Consider the following 22,002-nt stretch of genomic DNA (forward strand, 5'->3'; position numbering starts at 1 on the left):
AGCATTTTAAGAGCCAAAAACATTTGGAAAAGTAAGTTACTCTGCCAATAACAATTTTGACACTAAATATACAATTGCCCCAATTATTTCTTTTCTAATAGAAAATGCTGATGCACAAGAAAAAGAGTTATTTTCCCTTTCTTTTTTTCTTTGAAAACGCTAGACTTAGCTGTTATTAATTCTGGCTGGCACTATTTGCAAAATGTTTTTAATGGAGTAACATAACATGCAGGCGAACCTTTCTGTGAATAGAACAGACTGAATTAAAGCCACAGGCAAATCCAATTTTTCCACTTAAGTGGAAAAATCAGATTAATAGCAAAAAAAAAAAAAAAGAGAAAATAGATAAGCAGTGTAATCTGGACATATTACATATTTTGACAACCTTTTTTTTTTTACCTCAAACATCTTTCCATGACCTCACAATATATATATTTTTTCACATTTCATTTCAACGAAAAATGCTGTTAAACATTTTGGAATTTCCACATTTCCATGATTCCTTCAAATCTGTGTTACAAAGGATGCATTTCTTCCATATGGTAAAGCAAAAGTAAGACAATAATAGAAAGTACAAGTAAAGCACACCTAGTACAATCATATTCACTAACGGCCACTTCTAGCTGGCACCCCAAAGTAAGCATCCACAAAAGTGGCCAACATTTCCTCCACAAAATATTTCTATTTTTGTAGGAAGCAATTTCTCTATGGCAACAGATTTTGCTGGTCTGTTAGATAATTATGATTCCAGATTTGTTTGTATATTGTACTTGCTTTCTTTCATTTTAATGAATATTTGTGAAATCTTGGACGAACCAATAGAACTACACAATATATACTCATCTATTCAAAATTTTGAAAGAGATGCTAATCTACAAGTACATCACCCCCATACATAGGATAAAGACTGCTAATGTGAATGACAATGTATGGTAGTGAAAAGATACAGTTTATTTAGGATTTAAATTTCATGTAGGTTTTCTACTGGCTTTTTACACACAGATGTATTTTACCCAAATCCATAAATCATAATTTTCTAAATTCTGTGACAACAACCACCTAAGTCATCATTGCCAGACAGTGCAGAGGTACAACATTAACTACAAAAAATAGCTAGATATCTGGAAGATTAATAAAAGTCCAAGAAATCTTAGACACCATCTGAAGGCAAAAAGGATTCTAACCAGGACAGATAAAACGTTTTTCAAGAAACAAAATACTGGTAGTTTAAAGTTTTATTAAAAAAAAAATCCATCTTATTTTGGGATGTATCTTCAATTTACTGTAGGAAAAGAATTCAGCATAAAAGTCAAGTATGGCATATATGGTGTTACATCACAGAATCATAGAATGGTTTGAGTTGGGAGGGACCTTAAAGATCATCTAGTTCCAACTCCTCTGCCATGGGCAGGGACACCTTCCACTAGAGCAGGTTGCTCCAAGCCCCTGTGTCCAACCTGGCCTTGAACACTGCCAGGGATGGGGCAGCCACAGCTTCTCTGGGCACCCTGTGCCAGCGCCTCAGCACCCTCACAGGGAAGAACTTCCTCCTAATGTCTAATCTAAATCTTCCTTCTTTCAGTTTAAAGCCATTACCCCATGTCCTATCACTAAATGGCCTTTTAGAAAGTCAAAGAAATCTTGATTTAATTACTTCTGCAGTCCCACTGAATGCTTACAAGTTAACATTACTTGCTTACTTGTATGTATTTTTTAAATACTAAACCAGATTAAATGATTCAGCCAGATTCAAATAGAAAATCTGTGGAAGAACAAAGAGCAGAAGCCAAATCTTACAACTCTCAAAACCAACCTTTTTAGGCATGTTAGAATGATCATGCTGCCCATTCCTATCATAGATAGCTGTCCTGGTTTTGTCTGGGATAACATTAATTTTCTGCATAGCAGCTGCTACAGGACTGTGTTTTGGATTTAGGAGAATAATGTTGATAACACAGTGATGTTTTAGTGTAAGCACTGCTCAGCAACAACTCAGTCAAGGACTTTCTGCTTCTCATGCTGCCCTACCAGCAAGGGGGTTGGTGATGCACAAGAAGTTGGGAAGGGACACAGCAGGGACAGCTGACCCCAACTGAACCAAGGGATATTCCATACCATATGACATCATGCTCAGCATATAAAGCTGGGGGACGAAAGAGGCAGGGAGGACATTCAGAGTGATGGAGTTAGTCTTCCCAAGTAACTGTTACTGCTGTCCTGGAGATGGCTGAACACCTGCCTGCCCATGGGAAGTGGTGAATGAATTCCTTGTTTTGCTTTGCTTACGTGCACTGCTTTTACTTTATTATGAAACTGACTTTATCTCACAATAAAAACCCATGAGTTTTCTCACTTTTACTCTTCTAATCCTCTTCCCCATGCCAGTGTGGGGGGAGTGAGCAAGCGGCTGCGTGGGGCTCAGTTGCCAGTTGGGGTTTAACCACAACAATAGTATAAGCGAACCTAGAACAGGATTAACAAAGCTCATGAGATTCCACGCAAAGAAACAGATATAGAGTGACACAAATAGAGTGACACAATAGATTACTGAAATCATCCAACATGACTCTACTGAATGCAAAAAATCTATTTCCATGTAGCACAACCTAGTTTCCAAACATGGTTTCCAACTGGTATTTTTTCAGTCTCATAGAAAATGTTGTAGAGATAAAAATCAAAAGAGCTTTAAGTTATTTCACAGAAGGGCTCTACTGAATCTTTTTCTGGAAAAAGTAAATTGTTTAAAAAAAAAACAAACAAAACAGTGAAAACTTTTATTTCAGTATTTTCCAAGTTGATTAACCACAAATCTTGGGACAAAGTTTTTATTTCAAAATTGACCTAACTTATGACTTATTATTAATCCATTCTTCAGCAAATGGCAATATTGGCTAGATACCTAACTCTAACCCAAATGACCCAAAACATATTAATTCATTGTAAAAAACTGTTACTGCATTTTTCTTCTCCACACTAAACCATTATTTTACAATACGATATTCTAATATAAAATACTATAACCTGAAAGTCTTTTATATTCTAGCATGTGCTGCATACAATACTTCGCTATGGTTAGCAAGTATTATAAATTCAGGGCCAAACTCATTTCCTGAGAAATATTTCAGCTTGCACTTTAGAAGTTGATTTAGTAAAGCTTACTGAGCACAAGACTCAGATGAATTCAATTCTGTGTTGGTATGCCTTGAAGCAATAGATTGGGAAAACACCCACCTTACTTTAATACATAGATTCGACACAACAAAATAAGCAAGTAAATTATGTTTTCACAGCTGCCAGTATGAACAGCAGTTTAGCTAAACTGCGACAAACACAGTAACTCTGTGGTCAGTCTGCTATCTAGATGTTTGATTTGCACAAGGTACCAGGCAGTAAATTGAAACCTCTTATTCTTTTATGCCTAAAGCAACTGCATTCCAAAAATGCCCAACTTTTGCAAAGCCTTGAGCTTTGTTCACCATGATGGCAATTCAACAAGTAAACAGCCAGGAAAGAACTTGCAAGAAGCAAAGAGTGGACCCACACCACATACAAACTAATAGATTATAAGCCTCTAGTAGTGTTTTGGAACTCACGACAAACCACGGCAGAACAGAAAATTATTTCCTTCAGTTTTCTAGGAACCTGAACACAAACATCTTCAGAATTACTTGTCTGCAAGCCCCACTCCCCAACAGCCTCTTGTTTTGCCCTGTGCTACTTCTGAAGGACAAATGTAAGCTGAAGCTTGAGAAAGCTGAAGTCAAAGACATGACAACCCCAAATTTGGTCCAGGAATGCCCACATGGAAAATACTTCTTTACTGAGGAGCTGCACTGAAGACTATTCCTTTCCAACTAATTCAGTAACCATCCTCTTAGTAGATGTACACCTTCCCCAGCTCATTACTTCATGCAAATTTGTTCATTTTTGGTTTTCTTTCACAGTTTGGATCCCAAACACAGAAAGGCATGCCAAGACTACATGCCAGCCTGATGTATGAAACTACAGCTTGACGACCCTGTAACTACACCCATTAGGGTTAGGGTTAGGGAGACCAGTAGGGAAGAAGACAAACTTTTTAAAAGGCAACTCGCTATGCCAGGGCTGGCAATAAAACAGAACATGAGAAAACCAGTATTTTTAAATTTTAACCTTAAAGCCTAGCACTGGATGCAAGGGCTTACAAAGAGTGGAGGTTAGATTTACAAGTTCATTTGTAAACCAGCGCATCTATAGTTCCCCAACACTTTCATCGACATAATAAAAATTTCCCAGAAATGTTCACACCTTGTCGTAGTATGAATATTTTTACTTTTTCCCTGGGCTTTCAATCTGAAGAAAAGTAGTCTTTGAGCAGAGAATACAATTAATTCATCTAAATACTGATGGATATAGACATTATCTTACAGATTTAAGAAATGCTTTTTTCCCTTATTCATGATTTAAGACGTTATGAAAACTATGTATCTGCCCTGATCAGTAAACTTAAAGAGTGCAGTAATGTTTTTAAAGTGAATGCAGCATTAAAACTGAGGTCCCAGTAGCTAAGATAAAAGCTAGCACTCAGTCTAAATCTGGGCTTTGCTGAATCCAAATCATTTATATTTTCATTTGCTAGTGTCATATCTGTATCAAAGCATACTACGGTTATGCTGATAAGGGTAAAACGGTACTCATTAATTACTTCCCACTGTTAAATTTAAAGGGCAATAAAAATAGTTGCTACTATAAAGAACACTTTCTTTATAAACCACAGGACCAAACTTTATAAACCACAAGGTCTCTGCAGCTATGGAGAACCATTAAGCAGAACTGATTTACATTTGACTATATAGTAACTTTGCACGCATTTAGCACTTTCTTTATGCGCTTCTCACCAATTTGTTCTCTTGGGTTAAAAAAAAGGAAAAAAAAAAAAGAGAGAGATGGAGACCTTCTGGGCAAATGACACAATGATTCATTAAACCCTTTCAGCCATGAAGATGCTGTTAAACATTTATGTCACTTCTTTAATGACATTTTCTACATCACTGTTTTTTCAGTGTAAGGCAGACATTTACCAGAGCTCTGGTTCAGTGCTGCACGTACACCTGAACATCTTGCTTATCTTATCAGCTCAGAAATTGTTGCTGACATCACAACAGCAGTTATTTACATACACAGAATTAACAGTTTGTTCTGTTACTATTAACTCCCAATTTCAAAGAAAAGAAAATGGTAAGCCATTTACTTGCTTTCTGAAAGTACAAATGATTGTACGTGAAGACAACAGCATTTTAAAATACCTCATGCATCCCTGTAAATGCTAATGGAAGTGTATTAGATACTGAATGAAAGCTAATTTAACTCAAGCATCAGACATATTTATCTTCTGTAATTCAACTGTATTTTACTGTCCACTGCAGACAAACTTAGTTTTCCTGTATGTATTCAGATCGGAGACATAATGATACAAAATAACTACACTTAGTATCACATTATTTTTCAACTGCTTTATTCTGCAGTCTTAGGTTTCTCATTTTCTTCAGTCATATTCTGTTTCTAGTCTCATAATAGTTTGAGAAAAAGTCATATCCCAAAAGCAAATATTTAACCTTATTAGCTTCAGGCAAAAGTTGTCTAGGCACATAATGGTCCTTCTGAGCAGCTATTTTACTGTGGCTTGCAGTTGTGTTTGGTTTTCTGTTTTCAGTGTTCACAAACTAATTATTTAAGAGGAAATTAAACTTCTACTGGCATCTATGTGGATTCAAATAAAGGGAGAAAAAGGGCAGGGGTGAGGCACGCAAACGGTTCCTAAACCTCCTTCCCTCTTGCTTATTTTATTAAAATAAAAAGTAAAAAAAAGTGCCTGCTTTACTTACATTTAGTTAAATCACAAGCATTTCAAGACCAACATTTTTTCCAATCTATGGTTAACAACATACCTAACTTATTTTACTAACACACACAAAACTGAAAATGCTGCAACACAAACCAGTTCACTTCTGGTCTGAAGTGCTAAGACTTTATACTATTAAGATATGAGTAAGTACATGGTTGTGAGTAGGTATGTGTGATGTAGGATGAGAGAAAGGGAACAGAACGGGCAAGAGAGAGAAAAAACACACACACACACATTATAATCCTAAAGCAGCACAGCCTCCTTCAAAAAGGGAATGTTTCAACATCCTTCAACAATACCCTTCAAAAAGATTTTGTTTTAAAAGAGTTACAAGAACCAAGGGAGGTGAAAGGAAGTACAAAAAGTCTCCCTTCAGACACATTTTCAGTTACTAATTTTCAAGACAAAGGCTTGAAATCAGAGAAACTTAAGCCATTGGAGCTAATCTACCAGTATTTGTATTAAGGCAGTGTCTTATTATCCCTCTATTTCCTATGCAAGCTCCACGGCTCACAGCACCCGTCACCCAGCTAGCCAGCAGTTAGCTCCAGGTCTCACTCCAGAGTTGTCCTTGTCTCTCTGGAGCAGGAACAGTGTTTGGACACTTGAGGTAATTTGAACAAAAATGTAAGCCGGAAAACAGAATAAAACATATAACATGATTTAGTGGTCAATAACAAGAGTAAGGTGGATGGAAGACAGCTACATAAAATAACAGTAAAAAATTGTCACAAGGTCGCTGAAGTAACTGCTGGAAAACTGCTGATCCCTGTTTAAATGACCAAGAGGATGATTTATAGATCGTAACAGAACCTACAAATCCAGCTGCAGTGATTCATTTATCTTGCCTTTTTCCATTTTAATGTATGACACACACTACCATCTGCTGGACAAAAAGCCAAACTAATCCAATAACATACAAGGGATTTTTTGTCATGAGAACCCCTTTACCATCATGTTTACCTGAGGCAGATGCAAAACAACCTGGGATGTGTGGAGACCATATAGTGCTGTAAATGACACCTTCGTGGCCTTTAAAAGTGCATAATGACTTCCCCACAGCTGGATCCCACTGAATAGAGTAAAAGGAAAACTGTTGAGGTACGCATTCAACAAAGAAAGGAAAAGGTTTCATATATAAAAACTTTATACAGAAAGGACTAAATGAACTTTTTACCATGTATCATGAAAAGCATTCGTATATTTAAACTGGTATCAACGGAGGGATAAAGCAACATCTCAATTAAACCAGAATTTCAGCCACACCATAAAAATAGAGAAAGTGAATCAATGCTGTTTCTTAACAGAAAGAACTCTCCAAACAAAACAAATCACATTTTTCACCTCAACATACCAGCTTTGCTGTTTGATCCCATGAACCAGACACCACTAGCTGTTCTCCTCTAGTTTGGCTCCAGTCAACACTATATGCCTATAAATGATATAACAGCCTAGTTTAGAAAGAGCATTAGAATACAAGTTTGAGACCCTAGTCAGCCAAAATTTCATGAAATATACTTGGATTTGTAGATTGTATCATAACCAGCTAAGAAAACCACACCAGATAAGTACCACAAAGCTTCCAACAATGCCATTTACCTGAACAAAAATTTAATTTAGCATCACAGTCTGGCATTAAAGATTCATACAGGCTCAGAAAAGTACCCAAGAAGGTAAAGATGGGCCAAAATGGAGAGGGGGGAGAGAATTGTAACAAAATCCACAGACCCACCACCACCAGAAGTTTCTACCACTTTAAAAAGCCATAATTCAGAATGATTTCTTACACATGATCCAATTTATTCAAATATCTGGAGTTTCTAATTGCTAGCAATGAAAACCTATCTCTCTCCAGAGCAGAGTATGGAGTTGACTTTGAGGTTTTACCTAACAAGAAATGCTTTATGACATCTAATTCTCCTAAGATATACACATCATAAAATACTCCTGATTTTCATCTTCTCCAGGTTCTGTGACGCTCTTTTTTTACCATTCATCTCTTCAAACAAAATTAAAAAATTCAACCTCCCTCACGACTAATCATTTCAGGTATTTAAAAATTGCTTTCCACTGTGTAGTTGAAATAAGCTCCTTCTTCTCTGACAGTTTATTCTAATGCTGGTCCCCACGTTGACAAAGGATCTCTCCTTAACTCCATCCTTCATTGCTGATTTTTCAGTTCTGCTGCCTCAACAAAAACAAATGCTCTAAGGTAGTTCTTCAAATTACTTCAAATCTGAAAGTATCAAGAACATGTACAACTTCCACCATCAAATACACCATATCTACATATGGGAAGGTGCATTCTATACTGTTTATTTTCACTCCACACCAAACTAAGCTCAATAAGCTGCAGTGGGACATGAACCATTTCAGAGCTCAAGTGGATAAATATCATCTGAAACAGTTTATTTGCGTCACCTCCTGACCCAAACAGACCCTCCATGACACTTCCCAGAATGTGGCCACTACCTACTAGTAGTAAGTGGCACTGCTCTCAACAATCAGGCCAGTAATCACTCAGGGTTTGTACTCCAGCTGGGACAATCTAGTTCTAGCACAGCATTAGATCTAATTTGCAAGTGAACATACTAGATGCTGTGTTTGTCTTGGATCGATGGAATTGTGCATTAAATGACAGCAACCCTGTTTTGAAGGTGAAAATGTTTGGAACTGTATCACCAGACAAAAAAAGCAGAGAAGCTGGACTGGAAAAAAATCCAGCAAAAGCCAAAGTCTTCTATGGGAAGTGTCCTGTATGAGAAAGGAAATCAAGGAATCATTTAGCTACTTCTGAGCATTTTCCTTCCTAAGAAATATTTCAATCCATGTTAGATCCAGCTTAATCTGTTTTTCATCTATTTGCTTATTTCTCATAAGTGGAAGACAAACACAAATTGGATTATCTACAACCTTCCTTTTTTATTTTATGATGTCCCACTTCCTATATACTGAAAAGCATATTGCTCTGGCACCAATTTGTGTTAGCTCCCTTCCTTGGGGACCTTATAATCCAAATGTACAAGACACTTAGACAGTGCCTTCACAAAAGCCAAATAACAAACTAAGAGGTAATTCTTTTGTTTGTTTTTCCAAACCATGCCTTTACCTCTTGGCTTTTCTACTTTTGTTAGCTAACTACCAGTACTATCAGTACTGGTAGTTAGTACTACCAGTTAGTACCAGTTAGTACTACCAGTACTAACGCTCATTAAAACACCCTCAACCCAACTCCTCCTACTAAAATAGTAACAAAGGAGACACAGAAGTACCTGCACACAAGTACATTTTAAGAGTGGAAGGCATCATTTTGGTTCTCCAAAGTGGCGCCCAAGTTCCTTATGAACATTAGCCTCTCTCCTTCCGCCCTGAACCTGTCTTCACTGCTTAAGCTGTTGCTATTTGGAAACGCCCCTAAATGCATCACTACGCAATGCCTAATGCTTCTTTCATGTGATACCTAGTTCTCATATGCCTCAACAGCCCTATGAAGTCAGCTCAGTTGAAGTGTTTGGCTCTTTCATTCATGTCCAGGATTTCCCAGAAAGAAATATGTTTAAGAAATGTACACCCATGCCAGACAATTTACCTAGCCTCACATATTTGGGATGTATCAGATCTACTGCACAGACAAGGCAAAGCACACATATGGCTTACAGCTCACTCACAAGCTATCAGCACATAGATCTGTTGAACATGTGTTGTGACATGGATCTGCGTACATATGGCAGACATGGTTAGGACTGCCCAGCACTCTGCAGCTGCATCAGAGGCAATGAGACCTGGGCAAATTTTCCTTCAGGCAAGAGTTAGAACAGACAACAGGCTAAGAAAAAGCAAGAGCTGTTTTCCATTTGGCATGTGACAGGTCTGGCTAATGGGAAGAGAATGAAAAAGAGGTGTGGAGAACCAAGTAAGACTTTTAAACTTTTTTGCTTTTCATGCTATCATCCAATATTTACAGATGCTTCAATAGAAGCTGTGTTGAGCAATTGGAAAAGACTAGTACGACAGAATAAACCTTCCCTGTTAATTTTTAGTGCTTTATCTTCAATCATAAAATACATTAATACTAGTATATGCCTAAAGAGAAGAACGAAATGCCTCAGACAATATGAAAAGATGATGAAAAAAATATATAGAACCATAAAATAATAGTTCAGAAATAAATGCTTGGGCTTAATTTACAAGACAAATTTAATTCAGGCATTCTTTTGTCTCGCATTCCAGTGAGACTTCATCAAAATGAAAGTAAATTAGACTAATTTATTCATGAGATTCAGCAGTTGGTTAGTGCTGAAATAAAACTCATTGTCTTTTGATAATAAAGATGTGCTTTTAAATTAAAAATGCACATTCTTTTTGAGTACAGACAATGATCTCATTTAGAAAACAAGAAACAGATCCCTGTCAATCTTACATTAGAAAAATTATAAAGCACAGTGACAAAATTGTCATTAGAAATGTCAGACAGGGATTAAGGATCAGGAAAGTAGTCAATCATTCTAAAGAGCACTGTCTGCCAGTGTTTACCACAATCTATTAGGTATATTCCCTCTGGGATCTATCCTCTTAATGCATGTTTATAAAGAGTCAATACGAACCTTTTGTATCTCACAATAAACACTCAGCCCATGCTTCCTATACTGTCTTCCCAACTCATGGTTGAATGCATCCACCTCCCCATGCTACCTGCTGAAGTAAGACTTGGACACAGAAACGTCTACTTCACAAACAACAGATGGTGTAGCAGAACAAAATTAACTTATGGACAGACTTTCAAAAGACAAAAAAAACCTGAACCCAATTTGTTATTATGCTTTGCCTACGTCTTTCTGTTACTCCCATCAGCCTTTGAACACTATCATAAAATCCTGATCACAACTACAGACTCATCTCTCAAAATTCCTTATTTACACAGTATATGTATTAAACCAAAGTAGTAAAATAATAAAGAATTAAGGTACAGAAGACAGACTGCGATGTTACTGCAGTCCTTGGGAATACAAAACTGGATTTCCTCCATCATTTTTTATTGATGACACATCCACTGGATAATTTTATTCAGATTTACACCATTTAGATAAAGCATTAGTAATCCAGGCTAAAACTGATTGCATCTAAAGTTCAAAGACTTGACAGAAGCAAGTGGAGAGTTAGAAGGAAAGCATGAAAAGAAAAAAAAAGTAGAATAATCACTTGGGAGAAGAGAAATATACTAATGCATAAAAAATGCAAATACAATTATGAACATGAATTTAACACTTTACCTATATTGCACTGCATAAAGAAACTGAGATATTTAAGAAAATCAAATACAACTGTATCAAACCAAGGCTAAAAATACCACATCCTGTCCCAGTATTTGACTACTGTTACTTGAGTAGTATCTCACAGGTGCTAGGATGGAAAAGGATAACCAGTTCCCAGATACAATGGAAGTCCTAAGGATCTCCATAATGCTTACCACTTTATATCCTCAAGGATAATACTGCTATATGGGGGGGTGGAACTAGATGGTTTTCACGTCTTTTCCAACCCTAACTATTCTATGATTCTATATATACATCAGCTGTCTGATTTAGACCTATCCAATAATGCTCTCTAAATCTCACAGGATGACTGTGGTACTTTCATACAACACAATGATTATTTAGCCTGTAAGAAACCACAAATGCTATTTCTGAATATATTGGATTCATGTAACTAAGTGGTACCTACTACAGGGTATGAATGTATATACAAATATGTACAATAGATAATTTACTTTATATTCGAAATAATGTTAAGTTATAAATTCAAACCATGGACCCAAAGTTAAAAAATAGACAACAAAACCCACTTTTGATTGTAAGTAAGTCCACAAATAAATCTTTTAATAATTTGAACATTAGATGGTCCATTAAATTTTTCAAGTTTGCCTGGTTTACCTCCTGAGTGTGCTCTTTATAGACTTGCAGGGGACCTTTGGTTTTAGCTGTATCCCAGATTTGCAGAGATCCATCTCCACTAGAAGTGATCAACACATGTTCATTATTCTCACTCCAGGTCACATCAAACAGGCCATCATTCCAGTCAAAACTAAATTGGAACAATGAAGATATTTTTCTGTGAGAAAGCGTGACATGAAAGTCTAGACTACTTACACGCAAAGACAGTATTTCTTTAAATCACCCTCTTGACTATTCTAAACAACATTTTTATATATCAGTTTCCAGTAAATTTCCTTACAAGTATCTTACTTGTCATAACGTCAACTTACACAACTGTATGCCACAATAGCTTGACTAAGTTAAAGCATAAATTAGCCAAGGACCTTGCACAGAGAATTAAACCTGATTTCAGTCCAGAATTTGCCAAGCAGAGACAGAGGTCCCACATGTCTCAGTCTGATCTACGGTTTCTCCAGGGTGTTGCTACAGAGGTAGGAGCCCTTTGTCTGTAACAACTGTGGTAAACAAAGAAATAAAACTGTGTTGGAAGAGCTCTATCCAATTCACACCACCATTAGGAAGCTGAGTCACAACTAAAAACTAACAGAAAGACTGTCATGAACATATTAAAGATCTCTACATTCCCTTAAGAGTGCTTTCAACATGCCAACAATTTATCATATGTGATCTGATACCACATATTAGTTGCTCTGCAACAACTGTCACTGACCCTGCTGTTATCTGATGGCAAATATGAATTTATTTACCCCCTTTTCACTTAAGGTTCAGCTAAGCTCAGGTTAAACTTCATGGCAGCCTGCAGTAATGATGAGGGAAAGGCATGCACACAGAAAGTTTCAGTAGAGAAAATGGCACAGCTTATGGCTCAGGAAGTTACAGAACTTTCTACCACAAAATAAGCGGAGTCACTGGAAACATAGAAATGAACAGTACTAAACCAGTGCACTTAGCATAACTAACAGTGATAAACAACTTCAACGACTCTTGCTTTATAATTAGGAATTAAAAACAGCTTCTCAGAAAATGATTAACTATTTGTTAAGCATTTTTATTTCAGCCCTCTTACTCTAAACAATTGCTGTTTCAAAACTTTATTTAAAAAAACTTTAGGTCAATGGCAGTCAAGTATTAAACCCTAACCTCTCTCCTCCTCCCAACCAAAACCCAAATCAAACTCCTCTCAAACCCTCAAAATACTGGATCTCCTAGGAAGTACCTCCATGACTTTACAGAGCTTCCTGCTGTATTTTCAGTATTAGCCAATCATAACGGCATAAATTTAGATGGCAATGTGCTGTTCCTAAAAGGCTAAAACTTTTCATTTCCAGGTAGGGCAGAGAGGCTGTTTTCAATTTACATCGACAGTTTTCTGTAAAATGCTTTACACTATGGAAAGGGTGCAATCCGGATTACTTCCCATAACACAATCTATGAAACATAAATGTATGTAAATACAATCATCTGCATGTAAATACGAAGACATGTATTCAGTAGATACTGTAGCATGGATACAATACTTTTTATCACTAACAATAACCCAAAATATTTGGGTTGTATCTTGTACTCACAGGTACATAATAAGATTTTCTCTTGCAAAAACAAAACATAAAACTTCTGTTACCTTCTGAGCAGAGCAATGCCAGCATCATTTTGTTCCAGCACTGCCAGAGTCCCACAACCTAAACCAGCAAAATAAAACAAAGTATCACAACTAGTCCACTCATACCAAAGGAAACGACTGTGGTTCTGAGGTAGCTCCAAACACCATCCGAACTTTTAAACAATTAGTTTTGTTTAGAGGCCAAACAATTAGTTGCATAAACATCCTGCTGTCTCATGTTCTCTAAACAGTAATTCATTTACATCAGATTGGCTTTTGGTTTTGGTTTGTTTTGTTTACTCCAGTATACCTGCAGACGAGGTTGGAAAAGAAACAACTCGTTTACAAAGCACCCAAGTGCATACGAGCCTCACATTACAGTCATACGAGCATGGAGTTCCTTTTTACCTTTTTTGATAACAGAGCAGACATAAAACTCTCTTTTCTGCTGAATCTAATAATACAAACATGTCTCACCAGAACTGAAACAAAACAGTTCTGAGAAAACACACATGGGTACCGCTTTCCTATGTGACTGGGATATTGTCAAAGTCATTCCACATTTAGAAACTTATTTAAAATTAATGCTTTCAGCAGCAATATTCCCACTGGAAATGAAAAATTGTCACTGCTGAGAAAAAGCTCTGCTTGCCTTTGCAATGGGACCATAGAGTCACAGAATCATAGAATAGTTTAGTTTGGAAAAAACCTTCAAGATCACCTCGTTCCAACCCCCCTGCCATGGGCAGGGACGCCTCACACTAGACCATGTCACTCAAGGCTCTGTCCAACCCGGCCCTGAACACTGCCAGGGACCGGGCATCTCCAGGATGTGTCTGGACACTCAGTGACTGAGACTAGAAGAGTTAAAATTTTAAGGATAAACTATATTCGGGACATTTCAGCCACACTGTGTATGTCTCTACCACTATATTTATTCTCGACCCTATTAAATGAGCACTCCCCTGCGAGGGTTTTGTGAGACCACTATCAAACCAGCGGGTCTGCGCTTTGCTCAGCCGGAGGACCCGCCGAGCTGGGCGGCTCGGAGGGAAGCACCGGCCGGCAGCCAGCTCCAACCCTAGCCCCAGCCCGGCTGCACCAATGCGGGACAAAAGCAACGGAAAGGGAAATCCCCAAACGCTCCCACAGACACCGGCTGTCGTTCCGGACACCCAGACTTCCAGCCACTAGCGAGCCCCCGTCAGGAGCCGCCACCGGACACGGATATTAACGGACACGCTCCCTCTGCCCCCCGCCGCGGAAGCCCCGCCCGCACCTGCGATGCCGTAGTACTGCGCGGCGGCGCAAGCCACGCGTCCTGGCCAGTAGGGCGAGAACTCCACCGCGTAGCCGTGCAGCCCCGGCAGCCGCAGCGCAGCGCCGCCCGCCGTGCCCATGGCCCCCACCCGGGCCTCCACTGAGCCCCGCCGCGCTCACGGCCCCGCCGGAAGCGCCCCGCCCGCCGGGCGGTGCTGAAGCTGCGGCGCCGGCGCCGCCATCTTTGGCGATGGCAAGGGGCGGCCCATGGGTCGCGCTGGCGGGCCCGGCTGAAGGCGGCAGCGCTGCTGCCTCAGTGCCCTTCTTCCTGCGGTACAGGGGAGCTGCTGGTGGGCCTGGGTGGCCGTCCCCTTCTGCTGCGGCTGACGGGTCCCGCTGTGATCGATCACAGAGGTGGTGGCGGCCTGGGGCCTCGGCAGCTTATTCCTTCGTTGCGGCTTTGTCCTTTGGCCACCTCAGAGGAGAGCTGCAAACTCAGGAGCGCCACTTGAGAAATTCATCACTTGGTACTCTTAGGTTGTCGTACAGTGTGATTTGCAGTTAAGGTGACCTGGCCTGCACCAGGGTTCGGACCACTGGCTGCCAGTTTCTCATGGTAAACAATTGTGCGAAATCACCCCACTGGTGAGATGGAGATGGCTTCCAAATTGAAGAGATAAGCCGTTCTTTTATATTGCATCTAAGACATACATCAGCTCGTTGTGTGTGCATCAGCTTGAACATGAGATGCCTCAATCATAGTACAAGTATGTATGTTTCCTGTCATTTTCCTTTTAAAAAGCCCTTGTATTTCATTCTCTAGTTTCTTGGATAGAGCTGCACATTTTATCTGTGTAGTTATGCATAGTCTTGTGATGCAGTTATGCTCAGTGGAAGCCCTTTTATGATCAAACTCAAGATCTCTTACACCCGTGACAAATTCTACTTAAGCCAGTGAGAATTTTGGCTTTGAAAGGAAGCGGGGTAGGGGGGTGGTGGTCAGGCTTAGGAAATAAGTATTTCAGCAGAGCAGCAGCTGCAGCTTTTATTATGTTCTATCCTGCATATGTTTTACAGGACTTTAAAATACAGCAATTATTCCAGCTGGACACAGACTACCCTAATTAGTTTTAATGACCCACTCATAAGAGTAGAGATAAAAATGTAAAAGTATTATTTTACACATTAGGAAGGTACAGCAAAGGCAGATTAGATTACTTAATCAAGGTTACATCACGGAGCTTGGAGGATAGTTACATACTCCTGCTACTCAGCTTTATATTTGAAACTAAACCTTGGCTACAAAATCTACCGTAAAGCCACAGAAATTGCTGAAATTGGCATTCAAATGCAGATCCCTTAATTAGGCAGTTCTTGATCTCATGGTAAAAATGAAAACAAATATGCTATCGAACAGCCCCCAGGATTTTAGAATCAAATCAATCCAAAACCACTGCAAGTGAACCTCAATTTAGTGTATCATTGGGATTATCACAGCAGCTCCCAAAGCCTCACAACTGGCAATTTATGGGCTTAATTTATTGACAGACCATGGATGAGATGAGATGAGATGTTTTAACCCTGGGGCAATGGAACACCTTACTGAATTGGCTACTCCAGGCCAAATTCCACTGATTTTAGCATCTGTGGAATCTTTTTAAATCACTGTATCTTTTCAAAATCCAAATTAGTAGACAATTTTCTGAGAAAGTTTTTTTAAGGTAATTGCCTTTTGTGACTGGGATGTCAGTAACAGCATTTGAAAAGAATCACAGCCACTGTTGTGGTGCAGTAGGTTGATTTGGGTACAGCCATTTGAGAGGTGGTGTTTGGGAGTCGAGTGCTTGATGGTGGTGTAAAGTCCAGTTGGTTTATGGACAATTTATCACTGATCTGAGTATTAGAAAGATTTCATCAAGTCCATTTTCAAATCTAGTTGATCTTTTGTAAGGAGTGAAATTCCACAAAGGGGTTACACAAACAGGAAGCTGTTCTTACCAGTGGCCCAGCTTTGTTTTAAAGACAGGTTAAAAGAATTTTTGTAGACATCAAGATCAGGAAGTGGATAAAAGGTTACAAGGAAGTCCTGAGAGAAGGACTAGTTCCCAAAACAAATTTTTTTCAGAGACAAACTTGTGAATTCAGGTTTTCAAGCTCTTTAGAAGTAGGAAGCAAAGTAATAACAGCGAGTGAAAGTATTTGTGCAGGAAAATTTCAACGCAGAGAGAATACGAAGAAACAAAAGATATCTTCCAAGCAAAGAGAGAAGGGCCCGACAAAAAAAAGCTGCTAAACATGAGTGCGTTTCCTCCTCAGCCTCTGCGCAGCTGGGTCAATTCAGGAGGAGGATCACCAACCACAGGAGCGTTTTATTTCATTGTTATACACTATTTTATATGCAGCCATTGAAACCGGCCTTGCCACCGGCCGACACCAGACTTACGGCCCGTGCAGCGGTAGGTGGCAGCCACGTTCCACGTACCCACTGAGAGCCTTCAGTTCTGGGGGGGAATGCCCCAACTACACCGAGATTATTTTGTTCCTAACCCAACATCACTTCAACGAATCAAAAATAAAATACAATTGCTTAGGCTGTACCTTTCCAGCTCACATTCATACCCCTCGTTAGCATTAAATCCGTAGTTGAGATGCTTACAGCAATATTCTCACGCTGGGTTGACCACCCTTTTAAGTCCAATGAGCTCCGTTCTGTTACTAACGCGTCCCTTATTTCCTGAGCTTGCTAGCTGACAGCTAGGTTAGGTGTGAGTTGAGTTGGTGACCATCACTGCTGTATACAAATCCTTCCAAAACCCTTGCTGGGCCACACAAACAGTAATCAGGAAGGCTTGAGCCCAAGTATTTAAGCAAATATAAAAGATCTTTTCTACCAGAGAAAGTAGATTGTGAGCCATTTGCTCACATGCAGGGACAGGTAGCTTAAAAAACTGAAAATACAGACTGCAGTAAACATTTTTCTGTCTTTTAGTTATCAAGCCATTCGTTAGGCTTCATGCCATCAATATTTTCCTCTACAGTAGTGAGCGTTTATTGACCAACATAGGGATGTTCCCAGCTGAAATTCCCATACTGTCATTAAAGTTGTATCAGTTGAAGCTTTAAGGAAAGCATTTAGTTTCCCAAGGTTCATGATGAGATTGCAAAACTGGCAACAATGAAAATAAACAAATGAAATTAACTAGGAGGGGTGCAGGAACAAATGCAAAGGGAAAAGGCTCCCCTCAGATGGGGAAAAAGAGCATTGTGGAAGTTGAAAGGAAGAAGCAGTTAGCACGGAGACTTTTCTGGAAGTTTAAAAGAACAAAATACACAAGAGGAGGAAAGACACTAGAGCAGAAGAAGATTTAGGTGAGGAGATTTAGAAAGAAACATGAGAGTTGTTCTGGGGAAAAAGGGTATAAAGCAAGAATGGTGCACATTCTTCACCATACTCACCAGACAAGGGCTCCAAGAACAGTTCTGACTGATGAAATACCCATCCCCAATGACGTATCCACGTTGCTCCCGCAGTTTTTGCTGACTGCCATTTATGTGCACCATGCCATAATTTGGTAAACAGATTTGATCATGTTATTACTGTTCCATGATCAGCTGCTGCCCAGCAGTCTCTGTTTACCTGACCCTTTGTAATACTTAAATACTGCTTTAAACGTTCAGTGTAATCACAGATTTGCCTCTTTTTAAAGACTGGCAGCTGACTGCCTCATAACCAAATTGCCCTCTCTCTAGTGAGCATAAAGGCTACTTCTGATTGTCTACAGTGATACACTTAGTCTAACTTCTTAGTTTTTAAAAAAGAGGGTTTTATTTCAGTTTAATCATTTCTGCTCTGTGAGAGTTCTGGTTGATAGCTCACAGAAATTGCATTAGTTTATGTACTTTCAAGATCTCACTTGGATTTTTGTATCTGCAAATTTCTTGACTTTTTTTTTCTTTTTTTACACCCATAATTGAGGCAGAATTGATTTTTTTACAGCCATAATTAAAGCATACTGGACTTCACTCCTTCACTCCTGCAAGCTTCTTTGTCCTGCTTATCAGTGAAGAGTTTACAGTGCATCTCCAATCTCTCATTCCTATATGTTAGTTATATTCCTATATATTAGTTGTAATGTAGTTAAGTAAGAGGGCCTGAAAGTAGGGATGAAATTTAGCGTCTATTTTAAACCCAGTATCTGTAGCGATGTCTTTTAGTCCATTCTGTCAATTCCATTAGCACTACCATAAACAAAATTCAAAATGCAGATTAGTCTAGAATCATTTTTCTCCCTCAACTGGACACTAACTGCCATAATACATGAAAAAATATAATTTGGGTAGAGTTATGTTAAATGCACGCATGTTTTAGATTTCATCTGTATAAATCAGATACATTTGAACTACCTTTTTTGGTCTTGGGTCTTGTTTACACTAGTTTGAGTAAATCAAGCCTGTGGCATCCAGCATATGTTCTTTGTCACTCATCAAAACCTACATTTCTTTTTGCAACTAAGAAAGTTGGCAAATTCTTGGATATTAAAATTATAATTGCAGTTAAACCTAGCGGCCAGTGATGTATAGCTGTAAAAACATAATGAAGAGAGTCGTTAGTGCAACAAATGTTCAGCTAGCTGCCCATTACAAGTTTTGTCCTTAGAAAAAACAGAGCTGGAACAGGGTGATACTGAATCGTGATTATATGCAATTCATCCAGTGCTAAAGATGTTAATTTTACAGCCCTTGAGAAACAAGCAAACAAGGTAAGAGTACTTCTGAGAAAACATGAGGTGTTACTTTGTTTTTTAAAAAAATCTTTGGAATTATCATCTCCTGATCAGACATTAGAACACAATAGCTCCTAAATTTCTGATCGCTCACTTCAGATTAAAAGATGTGTTTTCACTTCACAAAAACATGGGCAATTTGTCTTTGATATTCAAAAGCATTTTGAATACATTTTTTCCCCCTGTTTAGGGCACAGCCTCACTCCCAAATCAACGGAAAAACTAACTTGAATTTGGAATACACACAATGCTGATAGTGAAGCAAGCCTCACAAGCCAGTAATGCTAAGTGGAATAGCATGCTGCTTCCGTCTCCTTTCAGTCCGTGACTTCCTTCTGTAGTTGACAAACACGGGCTGTTCTCAAGAACAACAGGGACATATTGTTCTTGCTTCCTGTAAGGTGATGTAACTGCAATGCTGAATGGATTAACACTGAATCTGCATTTTGTGGAAAACGACATAATTTAGAAAAACACAGATTGCCATTCAGACTGTAGCAAGAAACAATAACCTACTGTATCTGGCAGATTAGCAAATATTAACTTTTCCCTGTAAATGAGTCTTTAGTTTCCTCGTCATCTTCCCACCCCTTCTACCCATTTCTTATCAGCAGAAGCAAATACCAGGCATATCTCATCGAAAAAGGGAACTGCTCAACACAAAAGCAAACAGACCAACTGAAGGTACTGCAGTGACTAATTTTCTAATTATTCCAGAACTGATTCTCTGTCTGCAGAGACAATGGCAAACAATGGCACAAGAGCAGGCTTCATGACAACAAGTTGCTTAGTCTTATCGACATCCATTTTAACAGGACAGAGCTATTGATATGACATATAAACATTACATATGTAGAATACTAATTTTCCTTTTTTTTCTCCTGTAATATTTACTAGAACCCCCTAAGAATTAAAAAATTGAGTAAGCCAATTTCACAGCATTTCTGTTTAAAAACACACTACAGATGCATCAACATCATTTCCTTCTCCAACCCCTTTTGAATTCCTTAGAGATTCACTCTTGGCCTGCAAATCATATGAAATATTGGAATGTTCTCCCTTCATACCACGTACTATTTCAAGTGTCAAAGGATTTTTCCCTCTCCCTCGACTCAGGAGGCCTACCGTACAAAGTGAGCTCAGCTTTTGCCTACGTGCTAGTTAACTCAACTTCTTCCCTTTTTTCTGTAGAAGGGATATTTTCTCTAATTATCAAGGGTTTCCAATTGTTCTTGACACGAAGCTCCCAGGCGCCCTCGGTCCTCTCCAATGGTTGTCACCTCACAGGGCGCCCCGGGAAGCCGAAAAGCCCCGTGGGGACGTGGCGTGGCTCACCCGCCCCGAGAGCTCCCACTCGGGACGCGGCGCACGCTATGCGGGGTGGAGCGGGGAGAGGTATTTCTGCCCGGAGGCGGGGCCGGAGGGAGGTGTCCGGCGAGGGGCCGCCTCAGCCCGCGCCTCCAGTGGCTTCGCAGCTGTCGCTCGGCAAAAGCCGGGGCGCCCAAGAGCGATCGCACAAGTGGTTCCTGCCCGCGGTCGAGTAATTTCGCCCCGGGGAGCCGAACGGCCGGAGGAAGAACGAGGTCCTGGGGGCGGCGAGGGAAGGAGGCCGGGCTGCGGGGGTCGGCTCGCCGGGCAGCCCTTGCAGGTGCGGAGGAGTCGGGAGCGGCGCGTCATGGTGCCGGCGGCAGACACCGAGGGAGGCTGAGCTCGTCTCCCCGCCTCCGGCAGCCCTCGTTAGCGCCCGAGGGGAGCCTCCCGCTTCAGCCCGGCCGCCTCTCCCTCCCTAGCAGCTCGGCGGGACCGTTCCGGGGCGGGCGGCACAGCATGGCATCCGCCTAACCCTGGCCAGCGCTGCAGAGCCCGGGACGCGCCGCGGCGGCGGCTCCTCCGCCGGGATGAGTGACAGCAGCGAGGGGGTCATCAGCTTGCCGGTGCCCAGCCCCACCGGCGAGGAACCGCTGGGCCGGCGGGCGCAGGGAACCGACACTGGCGCCCGCAGCCTCCTGCCCGACTGGACTGAGGACGGCAACGCCGGGCCAGGCATCGCGGCGCGGGCTAAGGGTGTCGGCCGGCGGACCGCCGTCACCTACGTGATCAACGAGGCGAGCCAGGGGCCGCTGCTGGCGGCGGAGAGCGGCGCCCTGCAGAGCCTGCGGGAGGCGTGCGAGGCGGTGGGCGCCGCGCTGGAGACCCTGCACTTCGGCAAGCTCGACTTCGGCGAGACGGCCGTGCTGGACCGCTTCTACAACGCAGGTGAGAGCGACCTGCCGGGGCTGATCGCTGCCGCGAGAGTTCGGGCCCCGGCCGCCCGGGGTTCACCGCGGGGCGGCGGGAGCACGCGCGGTGCCTCCCCCGCTGCGGGGTCAGCGGCGGCCGCCGAGCCCTCCGGGGACCGAGACCCGGGGTGCTCCCGCCTCGGTGACACCCTCCGGCGGCCACGGCGGTTCCGTGGACAGGTAAAAGTGAGTCGGAGCCTGGTTTTGTCCCCTCCGCTAATGTGTTTTGGAGGAGAAACGC

General features: G+C 40.8%; 2 protein-coding genes across 3 annotated transcripts in view; one reads left to right on the forward strand and one right to left on the reverse strand.

The window, feature by feature from the left end:
• The window catches only part of PEX7 (peroxisomal biogenesis factor 7), a 45,014-nt gene extending 30,116 nt beyond the window's left edge, over window positions 1-14,898 (reverse strand). Inside the window, exons 1-5 of the mRNA XM_030489929.1 lie at window positions 14,718-14,898; window positions 13,460-13,517; window positions 11,815-11,965; window positions 7,239-7,316; window positions 6,848-6,956 (exon numbers count right to left, since the gene is read on the reverse strand). Of these exons, the coding sequence (XP_030345789.1) occupies window positions 6,848-6,956; window positions 7,239-7,316; window positions 11,815-11,965; window positions 13,460-13,517; window positions 14,718-14,838 (517 nt within the window). The 5' untranslated portion in view covers window positions 14,839-14,898. The remainder of the gene's footprint in view (window positions 1-6,847; window positions 6,957-7,238; window positions 7,317-11,814; window positions 11,966-13,459; window positions 13,518-14,717) is intronic.
• A 155-nt stretch (window positions 14,899-15,053) lies between these two features.
• Window positions 15,054-22,002, forward strand: part of MAP3K5 (mitogen-activated protein kinase kinase kinase 5) — a 105,664-nt gene continuing 98,715 nt past the window's right edge. Inside the window, exons 1-2 of one of the 2 annotated variants that reach the window (XM_030489927.1) lie at window positions 15,054-15,465; window positions 19,673-21,738. In XM_030489927.1, the coding sequence (XP_030345787.1) occupies window positions 21,381-21,738 (358 nt within the window). In that variant the 5' untranslated portion in view covers window positions 15,054-15,465; window positions 19,673-21,380. The remainder of the gene's footprint in view (window positions 15,466-19,672; window positions 21,739-22,002) is intronic. The other variant, XM_030489928.1, reaches the window with a different exon arrangement.

The sequence above is a fragment of the Strigops habroptila genome, chromosome 6 (genome assembly GCF_004027225.2).
Source record: "Strigops habroptila isolate Jane chromosome 6, bStrHab1.2.pri, whole genome shotgun sequence".
NCBI classification, from domain to species: domain Eukaryota; kingdom Metazoa; phylum Chordata; class Aves; order Psittaciformes; family Psittacidae; genus Strigops; species Strigops habroptila.